The sequence below is a fragment of the Gobio gobio genome (genome assembly GCF_949357685.1).
Source record: "Gobio gobio genome assembly, chromosome: 22".
NCBI lineage: Eukaryota > Metazoa > Chordata > Actinopteri > Cypriniformes > Gobionidae > Gobio > Gobio gobio.
Window position 1 is genome coordinate 6,046,045 of NC_137118.1, and position 21,563 is coordinate 6,067,607.

The 21,563-nt window shown below is 39.7% G+C and overlaps 1 protein-coding gene across 3 annotated transcripts in view; it reads right to left on the reverse strand.

Annotated features, from left to right (window-relative positions):
• dlg2 (discs, large homolog 2) overlaps positions 1-21,563 on the reverse strand; it is a 394,149-nt gene that overhangs the window by 84,847 nt on the left and 287,739 nt on the right. For 2 of the 3 annotated variants that reach the window (XM_079804836.1, XM_079804837.1), the window contains exons 9-12: positions 19,520-19,689; positions 15,893-16,029; positions 15,379-15,523; positions 15,077-15,218 (exon numbers count right to left, since the gene is read on the reverse strand). In XM_079804836.1, the coding sequence (XP_079660962.1) occupies positions 15,077-15,218; positions 15,379-15,523; positions 15,893-16,029; positions 19,520-19,689 (594 nt within the window). Of the gene's footprint in view, positions 1-8,704; positions 8,765-15,052; positions 15,219-15,378; positions 15,524-15,892; positions 16,030-19,519; positions 19,690-21,563 lie in introns of all 3 variants that reach the window. The other variant, XM_079804838.1, reaches the window with a different exon arrangement.

Here is a 21,563-nt window from a genome sequence, read left to right on the forward strand (position 1 = left end):
TTCAAAGAACACTCACAGAGCAATTTAGCTGTTGAGTATAAATGTTAAGGCGCGTATTGATACGCGCACCTCCCCGCTGTCCTCAAAAACGCTCTCTCAGCGAGAGAACTGGATGGCCTTTTCACTTCTTAGCTCAATGCAGTCTCCAGATAGCAGCCTCTTCTGCACCTTTAACTGTAAGAATCACAGCGGTAAACCCCGAAACACTCAGTAGGTGCAATCGAATCTTTTCTGCTTCATTTTCTGTCCCTTTTAAAGAGCAGGTTGGCCACTCCAGGGAATTTTTAAGGATGACACAATAGTAAACATTGAACTTTTGTTATTAAAAAACTTCAATGTTTTCTCCCGAGGGAAAATGCTTGGTATATCATGAAAACAAGTGTGACAAAGCTGGCAGAAATTGTACAGCCGATCAATGTGAGCTGCATCCGTATTGCCAACTATCAGTGAGAGAGAAGATGGAGGTTAAGTAGAGAATGTTTCATTATTTTCTGGTTCACTGAAGTGCATGTCCCACAATGCATTGCAAAGGACATCTAGGGAATAAAGAACAAACAATGGATGCAGTTTTGCCACAATGTAAACAGCTTTTCTGGGAATCTAACATTTTGTTTCTAAGTAAACAGCCAAAGAGCACATTAAATATAAACACAGTTCATTAAGATGGATTGTCAAACGTTATCACGGCAAGCAGCAAAATGATTAAATCGTTCATTTGACCACATCAAGATCTGTACGTGTTCTTTGTTTTTGCCATTTCATTTTGAATACTAGAGTTTTGCTAGGGCAAACACCACTAAAAATCATGTAATCATATTTTTAAACATATTTATATAATTAAATCGTTTTATTTTTTAATTAATAAATCCATCAGAATTCATAGGCAAAAGGCTTTTTGTTATTTACCAAAGAAAAATTCTTAATGTTCGCTCGTTGGTTAGTTAAAATCTCTCATCCTAGGCTGTTTTAGCAAACACCACTAATACATTAAGCTAATATAATCTTCACATCCTCACTGATAATATAAGTTATGAATAAAAGATGAAAAGCTGTAGTATAATTAGTATTCTTCTCGTAAAATACTAATATACATAAACAACACCTGTCACTGCTAGAAAATGGTTTTAGATTTCAGACATTTGTTATTTGCATTCTCCAGAAGCATATTTCAGAAATATGCCAGCAAACTAGATTAAGCTAGTTTATCCTGCTCTAACAGGAACACAAGTCATACAAATTAGAAGTAACAAAATCTTGTGGGAACTGTGATTTATGGTCTATGTCATTGCAAAATTGTCCACATCAGCTAAACACAATTAGTATGCACCCTTCGCTTTTAGCCCCAAACAAATTATTAATCATGATACAAACAAAACTATCAGTTCAAATCAGCGAGCAGCCGGTGTTGGGGACACAGCCCCCAATGCATATGGTGCAAAGCTATAGAAGTGCCCGGAAACCAAGAGCGATTCTGCCAAATGGCTTCATCTATTTGGATCTGAATTGAGTGATGTAAAGGAATCTCCCTCCTGACTGATGATTCAGAGATGACAGGATCTGGATCCTCTGCGGTCCTCAGAAATACTTGAAATGCATCATCTCTCTGGGAACCACGCTTGAGGTTGTTGATTAAGATCACACTAACAGTTGCCAAGTGGATACACATTAAGAAAACATCAAAGACATTTGAATTCTAGTCAAATCAAAGCGTACGACTACACTGAACAAGAAAGAATCTGCTTGGAGGATAATTTAGCAAATTGTATACCAGTATCTCCTGGTGATGCCTAAAAGAGGACAGTAATACCTGGAAATGGTTCTCGGATTTGACATCCGCCAGCTCATGGACCACATTTCTAGATACAGGGGTTTGAGCTAATACCCAGCAAATTTTGCATTTAAAAGATGTATAATAGCCGTTCCAAACACAGCCCTGACGTCTACCAAGGCTAAATTTGGGCTGTCAGTAGCCGTGTTTCCACTGTCGGGCCCAAAGCGGTCGTGCTAGTGTGTGCCAGGGCAAGTCACAGCTCCACTGTCACTTCCGGGGCCAATGGCCAGGGTTTTTTGGCCCACCGAATACCTAGGACCGAAGCAGACCAGTCTAGAGACGGCAGCACCATGGATGATTTCATATACTAACATCAGCATTAAAGAGTTAGTTCACCCAAAAATGAAAATTCTGTCATTAATTACTTACCCTCATGTCGTTCGACACCCGTAAGACCTCCGTTCATCTTCGGAACAGAAATTAAGATATTTTAGTTGAAATCTGATGGCTCTGAAAGGCCTCCATTGGCACAATGCACGGTTCACTCTCAAGACCCTTAAAAGGTACTAAAGACGTCGTTACAAAGTCCATCTCACTACAGTGGTTCTACAATAACTTTATGAATCGGCGATAATAGTTTTTGTGCGCAAAAAAACCCTACATAACGACTTACATAGTGATGACGATTTCAAAACACGGCATCATGAAGCCTCGAAGCGTTATGAATCAGCGAGTCGATTCAGCGGTTTGAATCGCCAAATTTCAGCAGTTTGGCGGTTTGACACGCGATCCGAATCATGATTCGGCTCAGTGATTTGTAACGCTTCGAAGCTTCACGATGCCTTGTTTTGAAATCGTAGTGTTTTTTTCAGCTGTAAAGTTGGGCATTTTAACATGGGGCTCAATGAGATTCTGCTCCCTTCTGGAGCCAGTCGATGAATTGCAGTATATGTCACTTCCGTATTGGCTTCAAGAGAAACTGTGGAAGGTTGCTGCTCGGTTTTACCACAGCTTTACAATAATAAGTGATACATTGATCATAATGTATTAAGTTGTGTCAAGATTGCACATTAGTCCCACAGAAATAAAATCAAGCATTCTGCGTTAGTTCAGGCAGGCCACATAGTAAAGCTCCGCTATCAGCTGATTGGAAAAATTCCAACCCCACCCATATGAGATGATCCGATTCCTATGCACTCAATTGGCAACTCTCAAACAGGGCGCCTTACTTAAGCGTAGCATCAGTTCAATCTGCCTGCTTGGCTGCTTCTGCTGCAAGCTGCTTTGCAACCCACCTCCCTCCCCAGCTCCTCCTTAAACTGTGTTTAACTTAATCAATGTCATTCTGTTGTCATTGATGTATACTCTGTTCTAAAAGGGGGGTTTCGCTGCCCTCCCAGTTTAAAAATGGGAGGTTGTCCCCAGAATCTGCTGCTGTCTTGGCTTTTCATGGAGCTCATGAAAAGGATGGGGAATTTAGAACCGAGCCATATCGCCAAATGTAAATTTTTGCAAAATATGCCAATAGAGAGTTGACTAAAAGTTTGTCTATGGTGTTTTTGACTTAAGTGGACCTGACTGAAGTGCTATTTACCGTTATTTCCCGAAAGAAAGAGGACACACATTATTCAGTCGCGTCTCTTTCTGTTTATTTGTAGTCACAGGACAGTACGTCTACAACACATTTAGAAAGAACGATAATTTCTGTACATTTTCCATCAAAAATACGACCTTCCTTTTAGCTGTCTCCAGTGACAGTCCCAATACGGTTATATTTTCAGTCAGAGAAACAGAGGAAGCTCCTGAAAAACTGGAGTTGCGTTATTTAATGACATATGCAGAGCTAAATATGGATATCAGACAGTCCAGTATTAAAAGACGCACTGACTTTAGCTGCCACTTTAAGACAGCAGAGTTTGTGATCTGATGTGGATTCTGATCACCGTTTAAGGCAGAATGCAAAAGACTACAAATGCCAACAATTACTATAGTACACATAAATACGACCGCTTGAAGAAATCAGACAAATCATATAGGCTATCACACTCATATTTATTTAATCCGTCAGTACGTCCCTTTATACCGGACTGTCTGATATCCATATTTAGCTCTATATTAGCTTCATACTTAGTTTCTCTGACTGTAAATATAACTGTATTGGGACTGTCACTGGAGAGAGTGCTAAAGCTCCTCAGGAAGATCGTATTTTTGGTGGAAAATTTACAGAAATGATTGTTCTTTCTAAATGTGATGTAGACATACTGTCTTCTGACTACAAATAAACAGAAACAGGCGTGACTGAATAAGCATGTGTGCCTTCTTTCTTTCGTGAAATAACGGTTCATGCCAATTTATTTCTGTGGGACTAATGAGCAATCTTGACACAACTTAATACATTATGATCAATGTATCCCTTATTATTGTAAAACTGTGGAAAAACAGAGATTCTTGGGTTTTAAATCTTTAAGTAAACTACAAAAATGCCAACAAACGGCCGCTTTTACATGTTGGTTTTGCGATCTCGCTAGTTTCCAGTGATTTCTTTCTGATTGGTTTTCTGATAAAACTTCCATTTGTTGGTGAAATGATGGGTTTGTGTGATGTTGTTCCAGACAGGCGTGTTACGGGCGGGTTTTAGTGACATGCTGTGGAGCTTCTGACCCGACGGTGGAAGCGCAGTGTGCTTTTGGGCTCGGTGCTACAGGTCTGAGCCTATTATCCTAGCCCGGCCCGTGGAAAGCCCTGGCTCGCCTTGGCCCGACAGTGGAAAAACGGACTAAATAGATGTCTAACCATAGCCTAAGAATAGCCTAGTCATCTAGAACATGAACATGTCAAAGAAATTAAACCAAACACCTTGTAATCCATCACTGTTGACTTTGCTTACATGGAATATTTTGGCAAAAAACTAATTCAAGGTTATTTTTTCTAGAAGTGGGTTACTCATAGCCGGACTCTATAGTTAACTGAGACGTTAACTGAAATGACGGCAATTGCTTGCTGGGTAACTTGAACCATGAATGGCATAGAAAATGCACAAGGGCATAAATCACAGCTATTTAACATTCCGTCACACAATATATTCCTAGAGCACCACATGAGATTTGTTTCAGAATTTTTTCTGGCTGCTGTCAGGAGCGACTCGAACAAGGCTAATCTGAAGTAACAGCACTCTTAGGTAGAGTATTTTGGTGTTTATGCATCATAAAATGATAACTGTTCCCTTTTGGTAAGCTACTGACAATCTCACATTCTCGGTCACACAGAATTGGCCGTTTTCACAGAACTGCTGCCTGAGCGTTCCCTTGAAGAGCATCATCAAAAACCGGCAGACCCTGAACATGAGAGACAGCGATCCATTAATCACAGACGTTAACGCTGGCATTTTCATGAATGCTTTTTTCGCAAGTCCTGAGGATTTAAGCGAGGCATTAGGTGTTAGCGGTGGCGTTCTGAAATGCAAATCAATTCAAATCCCAGAGAAGCCAATTAGACGGCGCTTTATAATTCATAGAGTAATGAACGAAAAAATTCAAATCAAAACAAACCGGCAAACAAAGCACACCCACGCTGAGGGCATTATGCGCAGGTTTTGGATAACAGCGAAACATTACTCAGCCATTCGTGCCAGAGAGTCTCTTAGTCCCGAGGAGCATTTCCTTCGCGGCCGAACCCCCTGTTTACACTCCGTTCATCTCTCGACTATTACATTTATAAGCCTAGTCGTTTAATCAGCAAGAGCAGAGATATCGCGTTATTGCTAATAAAGTTTTATGTCCAATTAATGATACAAGCTGCTGCCTGGACCTACAGTAAAATCAGTTAGGCAGGAAATAAGGAAGATAAAATCAATTCACTCTGATTTATAATGCACTAATGTTGAATGGATGCCACAGGCACGCAGGCAAACCGCGAATGACAGCGGCCAAGCTCTGACCTTCATGGGGAAGCTGTCAATAAGCAATACAGTCTAACAAATGAAAATACAGACAAATTGACAGTGGCAGCGGAAGGGAAGGAAGTAAGTGGACAGCTGCAGCAGAGATGTGATTCAGTTATACTGTTGTCACGGGTAACTGCCATGGTAACTACCAATCTCCACGCTTGTGTCCTCTGTGTGCACTTTGCATTATTGTCGGATGAAGTATGAAGAATCAAAATCAATGAGAATTATGCAAAGCTGCAAGAACTGCTCATTTGCAGTCCTCGCTGCCATCATTTTTTCATTAAAGCCAACATGAAAAGGCATTCGCAACCTGTTTTCTTCTGTTATCAGATGTACACTGTCGTTCAAGTTTGGGGTCAGTAAGATTTTTTCCTTTTTTTTGTGGAAAGAAATGTATTGAGCAGGGATGCATTCAAATTGACGGTAAAGGCATTCATAATTTCACAGAAGAGTTTTCAATTCATCAAAGAATATTTTTCACAAAAAATATAAACTTTTCGATAATCGTAAGAAATGTTTCATGACCACCACATCAGCATATTAGAATGATTTCAGAATTCAGCAACCCCAAACTTTTGAATGGAAGTGTATTTCTTATTAAAAAAATGTAAGTAAAATCATTTAATTTTGTTATACGATGCTCACAAAACACAAAATGCCAAAAAAGAAAAAAGAGTGAGGTACACTAGAACTAGTACATGATGGGCGAGGCATGCAGATGACTTTAAAAAGGGGCGGAGCATGCAAGCCAGCATAAATTATGGTGTGGTCATGCGGTGTGGTGTGGATTTGTATTCACGTCCCATGCAGAGCGCTGTGCTCAGTACCTGGTGATCTCGGAGTCAGGGAGCAGGCCTACGTGATAGTGCGGGAAGTGGGGAAGTGAGTGCATGGGGCTTTTATCAAACTCCACGGGGGAGTAGAGACGGGGAGAGGGGGCGCGGTCACTCAGTTTGTTCACAGTGCTGTAAACTGGCTCTGGAGGCCTGGTGTGGGAGAGAAAGAGAGAGGCAGAGAGCAGAGCAGCTAGGGTTAGTGCGCTCAAGTAGATGGATAGAGAGTTGTGACAGACCGATATATGTATATAGAAGCAGAATTAGCCATATACTTTTTTTTGTGTGTATTTTTTGACTTGGTTTCCAATATAAATATTTAAACATGCCTACAAGACACATTTACCTGAGAAACAAAACTGCATAAAATATTAAGACTCCAGATTTCAGAGAATATGTCCTGAATTCAGTGTTTTCACTTAATAAAATACACTATCTTGAAATGTTTTTTCTTCTTGTTTTTAAAGGGTTAGTTCACTCAAAAATGAAAATTCTGAAAATAACTCGCCCTCATGTCCTTCCAAACCCTTAAGACCTTTGCTAATCGTCAGTACACAAATTAAGATGTTTTTGATGAAATCCGAGCACTTTCTGAACTAGCCATAGGCAGCAACTTTTAAAGGAACGCTCCACTTTTTTTTCAAAAGATGCACATTTTCCAACTCCCCTAGAGTTAAACAGTTGAGTTTTACCGTTTTCGAATCCATTCAGCCGATCTCCGGGTCTGGCGGTAGCACTTTTAGCATAGCTTAGCATAGATCATTGAATCTGATTAGACCGTTAGCATCTCGCTCTAAAAAATGACTAAAGAGTTTCGATATTTTTCCTATTTAAGACTTGACTCTTCTGTAGTTACATCATGTACTAAGACCGACGGAAAATGAAAAGTTGCGATTTTCTAGGATTTTCAGAAGAGTCAAGTTTTAAATAGGAAAAATATCGAAAGTCTTTGGTCATTTTTTGAGCGAGATGCTAACGGTCTAATCAGATTCAATGATCTATGCTAAAATATGCTAAAAGTGCTACATCAGACCCAGAGATCGGCTGAATGGATACGAAAACGGTAAAACTCAAATGTTTAACTCTAGGGGACTTGGAAAATGAGCCTATTTTCCAAAAAAGTGGAGTGTTCCTTTGAGACATCGCTAAAATAGTCCATGTGACTACAGTGGTTCATCCTTAATGTTATTCTTAATGTTAGGCGATGAGAATACTTTTTATACACTCAAAAAAAAACAAACAAACAAAAATAACGACTTTATTCAACAATTAAAAAAGTATCCTCGTCACTTCATAACATTAAGGTTGAACCGCTGTAGTCACATGGACTGTTTAACAATGTCTTTACTACCTTTCCGAAGTTGCTGCCCATGGCTGGTTCAGAAACATCTCAGATTCCATCAAAAATATCTTAATTTGTGAGGGTGAGTAATTAATGATAAAAATTTAATTTTTGGGCGAACTATCCCTTTAAACCTATTACTGATGAATACTGATGAAAAAAATCTTTTTCCTTATTACATTATTTTGAGTAGATATCAGTAAAAATAAGTAGATAACTGATCAATTTAGTGTATATTTCATTACATCTCTTATGCTACTGAAATGTGCCATATATCTACATTATGATGGGTAATTGATATTGGTATCAGCCATTATAAAACCCATATCGGTCGACCACTAACAGAGAGAGAGTGAAAGAAAGAGAAACATAGACAGAGAGAGAAAAAGAGAGAGGGTGAAAAACATGGCAGTGGAAGTGTGTTAAAGGAGTAAGGAAGGAACGGCAGCATTAGTTCAACCTTTGTAAGTACATTAGCTTTGATAAGTAGTGTTGCAAATGCATCTTCAATCATCCCTCAGATCTTCAAAACTTTCAAAATAAAAATGAATGTGCTGTGTTAATACTATCATGGAAGTTTAAAGAGACTTCACAGGGACTGATATCCAGAGTCTTGCTTTCTCTTTCATTTCTTTTATTAATTCCCTTTTTCTGAATCACTTTTGGACTCTCAGAATTACAGATCTGACTGTCTGCGTTTTATTTTATACAAGCAATCCGCAGTTTCTAAGGTTCAAAACAGAAAAGGCTGCTGGAAGTGAGATACAAATGAACAATCAAGACCCAAACGACGGCTCACTCAAGTCGCTCACCTCAACTGGAAGTGCTGGGAATCAAACCTGTGACCTTCCATCTCATCTAACGAGGGATTTCTGATCAGAAACAGACAATAGGTTAGCATGAAGACAGTTTTTTTTTTAATGAAACTAGTATTGTAGAAATGTATTCAGTACTTGTTACGTGTAGCATGCAGAAACAAAACAGACACCAACAGAATTCAGGACAACACAACAAGCCCCCTTATACAATACAACTGGGTTTGACACAAACATAATAAACCACTAAATATTTGAATGTAAAGCCAGATACACTACTATTCAAAAGTTTGGGCTCCATAAGAAATTCAATTGAGCATTAAATTGATCTAAAGTGACAGTAAAGACATTTATAATATTACACAAAAAATCCTATTTCAAATAAATGAAAGTTTCCACAACAATATTAAGCAGTGAAAATGTTTTCAACATTGAAAATAATGACAAATGTTTCTTGAGCAGCAAATCAACATATAAGAATGATTTCTGAAGGATCCAGAAATTTTACGCACTGTAAAAAATTATCGTGATTTTAATGGTAAAAGACTGTAAAAATACTACGGTTAAAAACAGTTAACTGGTTAACAGAAAGTTTCCGTATACAGTCAATAACTGTAACAGATCTAACCTTACAGTTAATATAATTTACAGTAAAATACCATTACATTTACAGTTTTTGGAAGTGAAAAACAACAAGTTGTTGTGTAATGTACAGTGAAAAAATGTAAATTGACATTCCCAGAATTCCTTTGGTGACTTCACATTTGATGTATTTTCATTGAAATAACGGTTTCTTCTTAGTTTTTTCGAATCAGTTATATAAATTAATGTTTATTGAATTTTTTACATTCCATGTGTGTTACCATGATGGTGTTCAGTGTTTGTGTGCACCATCTATAAATTAGTATTGTCCTCCTAAAAGCTGCTTGTGATGAGCTTTGATTCATCATGTGACTGGTGGTTGTCAGTATATATCAAAGGTACATAACAGATATTAGTATTTCAAAAGGTTGGTTATTTAACATGATTTCAGTTAATGAAATACGGTTATTTACTGTAAATTTAACTTAAATTTGTAAAACCTCAAATGTTGCTACCGTATTTTTACCGGTAAAGTTCTGGCAACCACAGCTGCCGGTTTCTTACCGTAAATTGTACGGGATTTTTTTTTTTTTTTTACAGTGAAGACTGGAGTAATGATACTGAAAATTCAGCTTTGACAGCACAGGAATAAATTACATTGCAAAATATAACAACATAGAAACTGAATAATTGTAATAATATTTCACAATATTACAGTTTTACTTACTTACAGTTAGCATGAGACTTTAAAAAAATGGTCGATTCCAAACTTTTGAAAGGTAGTGTATGTAAACAAACTCTCCACTGAAAAAATAGAGACGGCATTCCTGTATACAACGAATCAATCCTTCGCTACAGTTATTGACACACATTTTCAGGAATGGGATCGGTACATGAGCAGCAAGTATGTGTGATAATCACTATGGCTCTAGCATTCCCTGCAAGTTTCAGTGAGCTAATTTGTAGCATCTGGTTGTGGGTAAGAGAGAGCGAGATCGCATTGCGGATGCAAGGCTACATTAGGTATACTGAAGATAATGCAAGTGGAATATATTTTTGACAGCCTCCTCACTGGACTGCTTTCTCTCTTCGCTGTGCATCATGTGATGCTAGCTTGTGACTTGTCCTGAACAGAGATGGTTGACAGACCCTTCATTCAACCCCCTTGTCTCTTTATCATTCTATATTTAACAGTTCTCATTGTCTCTTTTAGTCCTCTGTGTGTCTTGCCTCTCTCTCAGCACATCTGCAATATTTCCCTTCTCCTTGCCCTTAATGCAGGGTCACAGAGGGCTAAATAAAACCATGACAAAACCCTTATTATCAACCACGGCACAAACCCTCTGGCCCTTCACAGTGACGGCAGGCACAGAGATAGAATTGGGAACAGGCTAGCGTCACCCACTCACGCTACATACAGAGATCCACAAACCTAATGTGGATTTACTTAAGTAGCACGTTTATGGATAATTATCAATGATGGCTTATATTTTGAATATATCACATAATACATTAGTTTGTTGTACTGGTTAGCCCTGCTCATTGTGAGTTCTCACTACTAGTCTAAAGTCTGTGTGTTAAACATCAATACCTTCCGAAATTTCTCATTTCATGTGGACAGACAAATGCCTTTATTTAGGAGTGGGTTTAGGACCAGGGAGCCCACTAGGGGGCCTCAGCTAACTTCCATGTTTGGCAATATGTCTTAAAATGATTATTTCTTAAAAATATAATAATTTACACTACCGTTCAAAAGTTTAGAGTGGCCTTGCAATCGAAAAGGTTGAGAAAAACTGCTTTAAGGTAAAGGTTAACACTATGATTGTACAATGGTTGATTGTCTTTTCATGACCAACAAGGATTGTGATGCAAGAACGTGTCCTACTTTGGTACATCACTGTGCATACCCACACATACTGTACATACATAACCATGCACAACAGTTCCTGGGATTTAAACTGGTCCTTAAAGGGATAGGTCACCCAAAAAATTCTGTTGTTCCAAACCTGCATACATATCTTTCTACTGCTGAACGCAAAAGAAGATATTGTGAAGAATCTGGGTAACCAAACCGTTAATGAGCCCCACTGACTTCCATGGTATGGGAGAAACAAATACTATGGAAGTCAATGGGGTCCATCAACTGTTTGGTTACCCATATTCTTCACAAGATCTTCTTTTGTGTTCAGCAGAAGAATGAAACTCAAACAGGTTTGGAACAACTTGAGGGTGACCACACAGCAACAAACCACATAGTTTGCTGAACTATATAATTCATAAGAACTTTCTGACTACACATCTAATAATTATGAATGTCCAGTTCATTAAATGTGAGCTTAGTAATAATTGAGTACTGACCCAATGTAGCACTGCTGAGTGTGTATGTACATGATGTGAGTATGGAATGTTCTACCTTTTAAACTGTATTATTCATGATGAATGAATGACTAGGCTGTGTGTGTGTGTGTGTGTGTGTTTGCTGGCCTAAAGCTTAAAAGATGTTCTGTTTTTAACATTTCGTGTATAATGTTAAGGTGTATGTGTGTGTGCATTTGTGTGTTCCCTTAATGCAATGCTGTGCTTTACCGATTATTGCAACATAACCAACTCTTACACACCCTACATCTGCACACTCCATTTCCCCTAAACCGAGATGACACACACATGCACAGAAACATGTTCATCCTTCCCCCCTTGAACATCTGCCTAATGTCACACCTAATTAATTATTCAACTTGTGAGCCATAACATAAGTTCAAATTTTATTATGCAAATCCACATAAAACGCCCCATACCATATTTCACTTGCAATCAATTCCCGAGCCTCTGAACTTAAAAAAAAGAGAAGATATTAGCGGCTACAACATTCTGTCATTCCATGTTATAATCTTCATCCAGACTTTTGATTTTCTCAGAGTGCTCAATTCTCCTGTGGAAAACACAGTGAAGATGAAGGGGGCTGAACTTCCAGATGGGCTTATGCCTTCTACAAACACAGGGACCATGTAAACCTCTTACCCCCGGCAAAGAGGAGGGGGTTTAATCTCACTCACCTCAAAGAAAGGTCACACCCTTTGTTTGTTTGGCATGCATGTTTGCATGCACGTTTAACATTCACTGAGAAACTGGGAATTTTTCACTGCATTAAATGTGTAACACCGTCCGTTAAAAGTAAAACATTGCTGAGATATTACAGTGCAGGTCGAACTTAGGTATTTATTTAGTAATTAGATATTCGTCTAAAAAATACAGGAAAACAAAATGACTTTCCCCTAGGAGTAGATAAAGCTTATTATGGTAAACCATAAGCCAATAAGACTAGTGGAATTCTGATTCAGCTACAACACGTCCAATACATGTCCGAGAGGCAACAGCCCCAAATGTTGTCAAGCAACCGTCGCTAGACACTCATAGCGCTGCTATCAAAAGCCTCAGAAGCCCCAAACAACCACAGGGTCCATATTAACAAATCGAGAATCCAGCCTGCAGAAACAGGGCATGACAAGTTAATCAAAACCGAAGTCTGCTGAGATGTTTTTTTTTTGCTATTCTGAATTCACAGTTCTTAGGGATTTCGATAAGTCCACAGATTCAGTTCTGACTATGTGCTTTAGTTTTCTTTTCCAGAAAACTCCAGGGATGATGCTCAGTATTCACATCACTCGGAGGTTCAGGTTGCATTGCAGTGAACCAAACACATCCCCAGCCCTGCAGTCCTGAACATATGTCTCCCAAAACACCCTTAAAAGCAAGCAAGCGCGCAAAAACAAGCTCATGCTGTCGACACACACTATGAGTTTGAATCCTTACAATAATTTTGCCCTTTTTTGGTAGATGCTGTACGAGGTGTTTTAGGTGGTTTCTTAAGCTGGACTCAGACTAGAGGGTTTTTTAAATCCTAACCGATTATGAAATCTGGTGGCATCACTCGCAAAAGGAGAATCTTCACAGGTTTTTTCTCTCAAATCTCAAACGTGCACACACTACAAGATTTTAACATTTTTGCGCATCACACACTACAAGATATTATTAAGATTATCATGTTAGGGAAGCGGATGTAAACACGTATTAGATCGTCATTGAGGTCTCAACAGGTAATGTTTAAATTTGCTAACAGCTTTCTACACTCACGCGGTATGTTCAAAACCAAGGCGATTCCTTCACTTTGTCCGTACAGTTGTGTCATGTTTTAAAGGACACTTTATACAAATAGATGTGTTCTTGCAACACTCCACACGCTGTTCCGCCACCTCCGCTGTTCAACGGACTCACACAAGAGCTTCATTTCATTTCATTCACTGGCGTAATCATCCCAATTTAAAATCCTAACATGTTTGATATGATAGGGGCGGCCCCGATTTGTGCGAGAGCAGATCGGGAGGTGTAAGATTTGATCTGTGAACGCCTCACATTACCAGATAATCTGCTCCAAACATCGGAAACCGATTGAGGCCCTCAACAAGTTTTGTTCTCTGATTCTCGGGAGCAGAAAATAGGGGATAAATCAGCCTAAAAATCCTGTAGTGTGAGCCCAGCTTTACTGACTCAAGTACAAAAAAAGCCCACTCCTAAAGGGATAGTTCACCCAAAAATGAAAATTAGCCCATGATTTACTCCCCCTCAAGTCATCCTAGGTGTATATGACATTCTTCTTTCAGACGGATACAATCAGAGTTATATTTAAAAAGTCCTGGCTAATCCAAGCTTTATAAAGGCAGTGAAGTCCATAAAAGTGCATCTATCCATCATATAACTGCTTCACACGGCTCCGGGGGGGTTAATATGCATACATCAAGGGTTCAAGTTTCAAGGGTTACTCTTTCGTCGTAAATCGATGCGTACGGCAATCCACCGGAAGTTAGTTATTTTAGTCTATAAAGTTTTAAATATGGATATTTTTCTTACACAAACACGGCACTTAATAAAAGGCTTTCATTAACTCCCCGGAGCCGTGTGGAGCAGTTATATGATGGATAGATGCACTTTTATGGACTTCATAAACGAGGCAACAATTCACTGCCATTATAAAGCTTGGATTAGCCAGGACTTTTTTAACATAACTCATGAATTTTCAAAATAAAACCTCCAGTGAATGGTGCTAAAAACATTCAGTTTTATCCAAAACAGATGAACGTGAATCTGGCAACCTTTTATAACGTTGGTTGTTGTACATATTGCAGCAGTTCAGAAATGAATGAATGCTCTATTGTGTTTAAAATTAATGTACCACCTAACCCTAAACCTAACCGATAGTCTTAACAAAAGCAAACGTTAGATAAAAAGCGCATGTTAAAACTACCATGCCATTTTAGCTTGCTTCTACAAGTCTTTGAGCTCTTTTATCACGACGGTTACACGGGAGACGTACCCGATTACTCCACATCGCAAGTGCAATGCTCTACCAGGTGAGCTACTGAGCAAGTTTACTACATCAGAAAAGCCATACATATGTGATGCACACGTCAACATGTATTCGCTTACAAATTACATAGTATGGTAAACATGTCATAACATAGTACAAAAATGTAGATAGAGCCTATGTTGTTCTGTACATTCACAACAAACATCCAGGGACATAAAACAGTACGGAACTAACAGGACGGGAGGGAGTTAGGATGGGACAGTAAATCCCCAAACAATCCCATCACTAGGTGTGATGACGCTGCTTGATTGTCTTTCGGATTTTCCACAGGACACATGGGGGAAGGGGGCTACACAGTCTACCTGTGGGCAGTGGCATCTGGTAGAGAGGGAGGGAATTACCGTAGGAAGGAAAAACCATCCAACCTGTTAATGTCCTCTTCCCCCAGCAAGTGCTTGGGCAGGGGGGAATATCGGCCGGGGGAGATGGGCGGAAGACTGGACTTATATTCCAGAGTGCCGTTATTACCGGGGGAAGAGATATGATTTTCCATTGCGGGTGAGAATGCTGTAGAGACACAGAAAGAGAGAGAAAGTGTATATTACAGTATACAATGCCAATCAATAGAACAACCAACAGCTTGAATGACTGAATGAAAATAATCATTCTACTGGGTTAAGCATATGTATTACGTAATCAAGTGTGAAACGTGGTAAGAATAACTCACAGTGTGTGATGTCAGGTGGCCCATAGGGGTCTGAGAGATAGACACTAGTGGGTTTCCCAACCTTTAGGTATACCACATCTGACGTGTTCTTCAATATGGCCACTGCTTCTTCATGGGTCACTTCTTCTAGAGTGTAGTTATTCACCTGGGCGAAAGAGAAAACAAGCAGGGAGTGTTAAGCGGGCAATCCAGAGTTACGTAAACAGTTACGCTCTAGTGGTCAATGGCGAATCAGCGCTGCCAAATGTGTCCTGCCCAGTGGATTACACACAGCACTGATCTTGCTAATTAAATCAAACTCAGTCTTAAAGAATTTAACAACCCCCCTGGATTAAAAGCAAATGGAGTTTGACACGGACACTAGAGCGAAACTTCAGGAACGTAATCAGCCAACTATGGATGTAACATCTCCGAGGGCTGCTTCTATGTGTTTGGTCAGTGATTTAACTAAATGAAACCTCCTAAACTAAACTAAAGTACAATTTCAAATGTTTTCATTTCATTTTAAACCTACCATAAGCAGTCTGTCTCCAACCTGTAACCGTCCGTCCTTCTGCGCAGCGCCCCCATCGATGATTTTAGTGACATAAATGCTGTTATCACCCGGGATGTGTTGGTTTCCCACACCACCTGCAATACTGAAGCCGAGCCCTATGGGATTTTAAGAAATGACAAATCCAAAGTGTTAGCCATGTCCCCATAGGATGCAGTGACAACATACTACCTCTAATTTATCATACCTATGTCAGTCCCTTACATAGACACAATGCATTAATGTACCGTATCATATCAACTACAAGTATGAAACTGTACTCAAAAGCAAAAAAGTATACACTTTCCTCAAGGATAATCTAGTTCCTTGGTTTCCTAGAGGAGAAAACAAGTGTTGTAGGGTGTGTTAATGGTGTTTTGGATTCAGAGTGTCTATGGTGCCCGAAGCTCTTCCTCCAAATTTGTGCAAGTGCTGGTGTGTGTGTGAGATGCGTCTTCCTCTATGCACTCTGAATAATGCATCAAAGCAGTGTCTTTCTCAGGATATAGTTCTGTTTATTGCTCCACCCAAACAACAACCAACAAAGAGGACGTGATAGCTCTCAGGCTCAGTGGAGTTTCAAATCTTGATTTGTTTTCTATTTGTTTTTGCACCCTAGATGTGAATGTGTACATGAGTAATAGCCTACTTTCTTTTTTAACAGCAGAAAGAAAAAAGAAAATATTGGATGCAAATAGGAATGTGCAAAACCAGTAGTGGCTCCTGGCTGTAAATTTAGGTAGGGCAGATTCTGGGTCTTAGCGCTAGTTTATGTTAAAGATTGTAAGCTTTTTTTGCAGACACGCTTTTGGCAGAGATCTGGTTTCCTTGTGTTATTTAGCCTGAGGGTGGCGCTCTAATGATGATTGACAGGCTTTAAGTACACACAACACATGCATAGAATGCTGTCTTAGACTTGTCTTAAAGGAGTGATGAATTGAGAAATCAACTTTCCTTTGAGCCTTTGATATATAAAAGTTCATCGTGATATAAGAATATCCTGTAAAGTTTCAGAGCTGAAAAAGTCCTTGTTAGTCAAAGAAAGGCTTTTATTGACACCAGGCCCAGAAAACGAGAGATCTCAGAATATGTCGACCACTGATGTCATAGGATGCAGAAGCAAACCGCCTCAAGCCCGCCCACCGACTCGTGGAGCTAAACGGGCCACTACCGAGCAATAAACATGCCGGTTCCAGCTCATGTGCGCAATTGTTCGCTTCATTTCACAGCAGAATCGATTGTAAACAAGATACAGGTCGAGACTGGATATGCAGACATATTGAGATTAAAACACAATGCTGTGCCTTCTATATTGGATCCGACAGGAACGGTGCAACACACTTAAGTGAGTAAAACATGTTTTTTTATATGTGTAAGTATTGCATTGTTACAGATCGTTTGAGATCTATTGATTACATACCGTAGCACACTGTCACAGGCTGGAGAGGGTGTTATTGGTTCATTCGTGATCTGACTCGGACTTGTAACGCCAGTGTTCGCAAAGCGCAACGTCCGAGGGGCTATGTGCTTTACCAAAACGTATCACCGGCCTGCCGACGGGCTATCTTAAATAGTGAAATAACATTCCCTTCTTGCGCGCGCGCGTGTGTGTACGGTTCGCGGTTATATTCACTGATCGGGCCGTCCAAGTAATACAAAAATAACATTCCAATCAATCGCAGGTGGATGAGAGATGAATCATTGTGTTTGTTTGATAAAGATATTTAGTGAGCCTTGTGAGCGTTTCTCCAGACACTTTCAAGACAATTCCCACATGTACTGAGGGGAGCTGAAGCTCATTAAATATGCAAATCTTATCCAATCCTAGCCGTTGGCATTTACTTCCAAGTCTTCAGTGCGGCACGCCCATCAAAACCAAGCGTTTTTCAGAGAGCCTCAAAACCAGGGCAGAAAATAGCCAAATATGATGTTTTTGAATATAAAAACCACGCGAACGTCATAAGTTGACCTCAGACAACAGTATAACATTTTTTAAAAAGCCAGTTCATGACCCATTTAATGTAGTTTTTATTGCCTAAGAATGTTGTTTATGAATATTACGAGTTGTGGAGGAATTCCGGTGAGGAAAAGAAAGTTTCTATTCTCAGATCAAACATAAAACAAAGACAACAGAACTACAGAAAGGCTATTCACAAGAGAATGTTTAAACAAAAGGATTTATACTTTCATTAATTTATCATTTTTATTAATTGTATTATTACTCCACATAGGAAGAACAGACATGCTAACTTGTAACTGACCTCATGCAGAAACACATAGCTAAAGCAAATTGATATCGTCTTGGTCTGTAGTGAGGTTTACATAAGGTAACATGAAAATAAGTGGGCGAGTCTGAAATCTGCCCCAATGGCTTTCAATTAGACCGCGCTGCAGTTCCATTTTTCACCACAGATTTACATTGGAAAATTGTGGCGGCGTTGTAGAGGTAGGCAGGGCTCAGTCACTCTCTGCTTCGCTTAGTATTGTGATACATGCCTGCCAAAGCCATACGTTAAAAGTGGGGTAAGTGGTATTTCAAAACTGCTTAAGAAAAGTGTCTCGGGCCGAGTACCATAACAAACGTATAGCCAATCAGCAGTAAGGGGCATGTCTACTAATGACGGGGAGAAAAGAGCGCTCAGTGCATGTCGTTATTAAAAATACACAATACAGAATGGACATTAGCCAAGCGACGACAGAAAGAGAGAGATGGCAGATAAAAAACACACGTGGAAGATGTCTGTGGAACAAAAATAAGGCTTACGATCAGGCAAGAAGTCTCAGCTTTCCAGCGCTGGAGAGAACTCAAGGAGCGAAGCTTTTTTTCTTCTCGATCGGCGAGTGACATTGATTTTGTTTTGTTTCACAGAACTAATATCTGCTGTCTTTTGCTTGATAATGCTTGTGTGTCATGTTCGCTTGTCCATTTGCGATCGTATTGTCGTTCACTTCAGCGATGATACAACCCATTAATTTCCACACCGTATAAGCCTGGAGCGTCTAAACCTCCTCACTGTCTGTTTCAAGCGTCAGCTCCCAAAGTGTGTACGAAAAGTAAGATAATAAACTCCTAATATGTTTGTTTCCTATGGTTCCTCTTTTCGTGATCGATATAACCCTCTAATCTTGTCATAATTGTAATATGTTCGTTAGTTGGACTGTCGTGCTCGTGCTATCGAGTTGTTTATGAGAACTGTGTTTGTGTTTTTGGGATTTTTCACTGAACATTTGACCTGGATTACCATAGTAACACACATTGCTTTCACTTAATGACGACATCATGCCCTTGGCCGGCTGGCACAGCAGATTCCGTCATAGTCGTTGCCTGGGTTACGTATGTGGGGGAGGAGCTATCAAAATAGGGGCGTGTTTATTTTGGTGATTTGAAATCAACATCGGTTACCAGAAAGCACTTACCCCACCTTTAAATGTGCTCTGCCCCACCTGCCCTTACAGACAAGCCCCGGTTGTGATTCAAAGCTACGAATAAACTATACCAAAATAAAAAAATATTGCAGAGCAGCAGACCATCGTGACACATCCCTAATGTAAACAGTGACATACAGCTCATGTAACAGATGGGTTATAAGGTAATTGTAAATGTGAAACCTTTTGGTCCTTTTATGAGTTTGATTTCGGTGACGGTCTCCAGCATGGGTCTCCTCCTGCGCACATAGAGCCTCACGATCGATCCGGCCGCTTTCAGAGCCTCTACCGCCTTACTGTGAGACACCTCCGAGACATCTGATTCGTTCACACGCAAAATGCAGTCATTCACTCTGCGGAGAGAAATAAGCAAGAAGTGAGTTTTCTGGTGTGTGGTGAGCCTCCTGCAGAGAGTTCCAGATCATGGCAGCCTGTGGTCCAAGGACAGCCGCCTCCTGGGGCACGCTCACATAGAGCAGCTGAGACCCAGCAAGCAGAAAAAACTCACTCAAAACTAAACCATGAACACACACACACATACACTTATATATGCAATATATACATATATGCAACTGATTCACAGTATAGCTTGAGTGACCAGATTTCTCATGATGGAATACAGGACTGGACGGACAGGCACCCCCATTCCCTATAACGAATTGTGATTGGATGGTAATTTCCCCCCAAAAAAATATACAATGACGAGATTGGCTACCTTTGATTAGGATTTTCTTGTGTGAAAGAAGACTGCTACTCACTTTTATATGATCACCTAGCAAAGAAAATTTCACAAAAGAAGAATACGGGACAAAACATGATTTTTTCATAATAAGTCGGGACACTAAAAATAGAGCTAAAATACGGGACTGTCCAGGGGAAAACGGGACGTCTGGTCACCCTATATATAGCTGAATAATGTTCAACAGCTCAGTTTAGTTTCACATGATGCATATGGCAACCATGATGATGATGATGATGGGTATGTTATGATGAGTATCATAATATACACATTTGAATCTGACTGGCTGGTAGGTCCTTTACATGCAATCTGCAAGCAATCACATCATTACACCATGGCCTCTTCTGATCCTGTAGCCAATGAGATTGCTTGCTGAACATTTAAATAGTCTGGTTCATTGTTAGCAGTAAGCTAGTCCTGCAGCGCGGTATCAGAGTTCATCTGAAACCCTCCACCTCCCCCAGCCTCGATCTGCTACAGGATTCATGTATGTATATTTATGCAGCAGCATATTTGACATGCTCACAGCAGCGTGTCTGTGTATCTATTAGCAGTAGCAAGTCCATACTTAATAATCAACAGCAGCAGCGTAGCAGATCTAGTCAGCCAAGACCAAAAACACTAATAACATTGCCATATTCAATAACATGCAAAAACTATTCAAAGAGTTGTCATGATTGAAATGATATATATCTTAATTATTCCAAACTTTTTACCGGTAGTGTGTGTGTGTCTTGGTAAACATGTTATGAGGACAAAATGTCCCCAAAAGTATGGCAATATCCGAAATCCTTGTGGGGAAATGTTGTGATCCCCATAAGGAAAAAAGCTTATAAATCATATTAAGTGATGTTTTTTGAAAATGTAAAAATGCAGAAAGTTTTCTGTGATGTGTAGGTTTAGGGGTAGGGTTAGAGTTAGGGGATGGAATATACAGTTTGTAAAGTTGTAGTAGTTCTGTTACTTCGGTCTGTTTATTCTTGGTTTGGTGACAGAACTCTGACACTGTTAATGTCTTGCCATTGTGCAGATGCAGTTGCGAGTTCGCTCGGGCTGTTTGCTCTTCTGTCTGCATGAGTTGTTTTGTGTGCGGAGCGTGGTGTTCGGATCCTGGCACTTCGGCCTAGTTTGGTTTCGGTTCTGTGGCATTTATGCTCCGTTTTTGAGCACATGGGATGAGCATTCGCTTGTGAGCGTGCGGTTTTGAGTTCGCTTGGCCATATGCTCTTCTGTCCATGTGTGTTGTTGTGTTCTGTGTAGCACAGGGGTGTCCAAACTTTTTTTAAAAGGGGCCAGATTCGATGTTGTGGACATACCCGGGGGCCGATCCCTTTTCTATTTTATATATATATATATATATGACATGTTTTGTTTCTTGGAAACATGACAGATTTGACAAAAGCTTGAGCTGACAGTAGAGTAGCTTTAGATAGGACACAGGAAATGTATAGATATTTAACAATATCTGTAAAACTTTCATCAACCAAA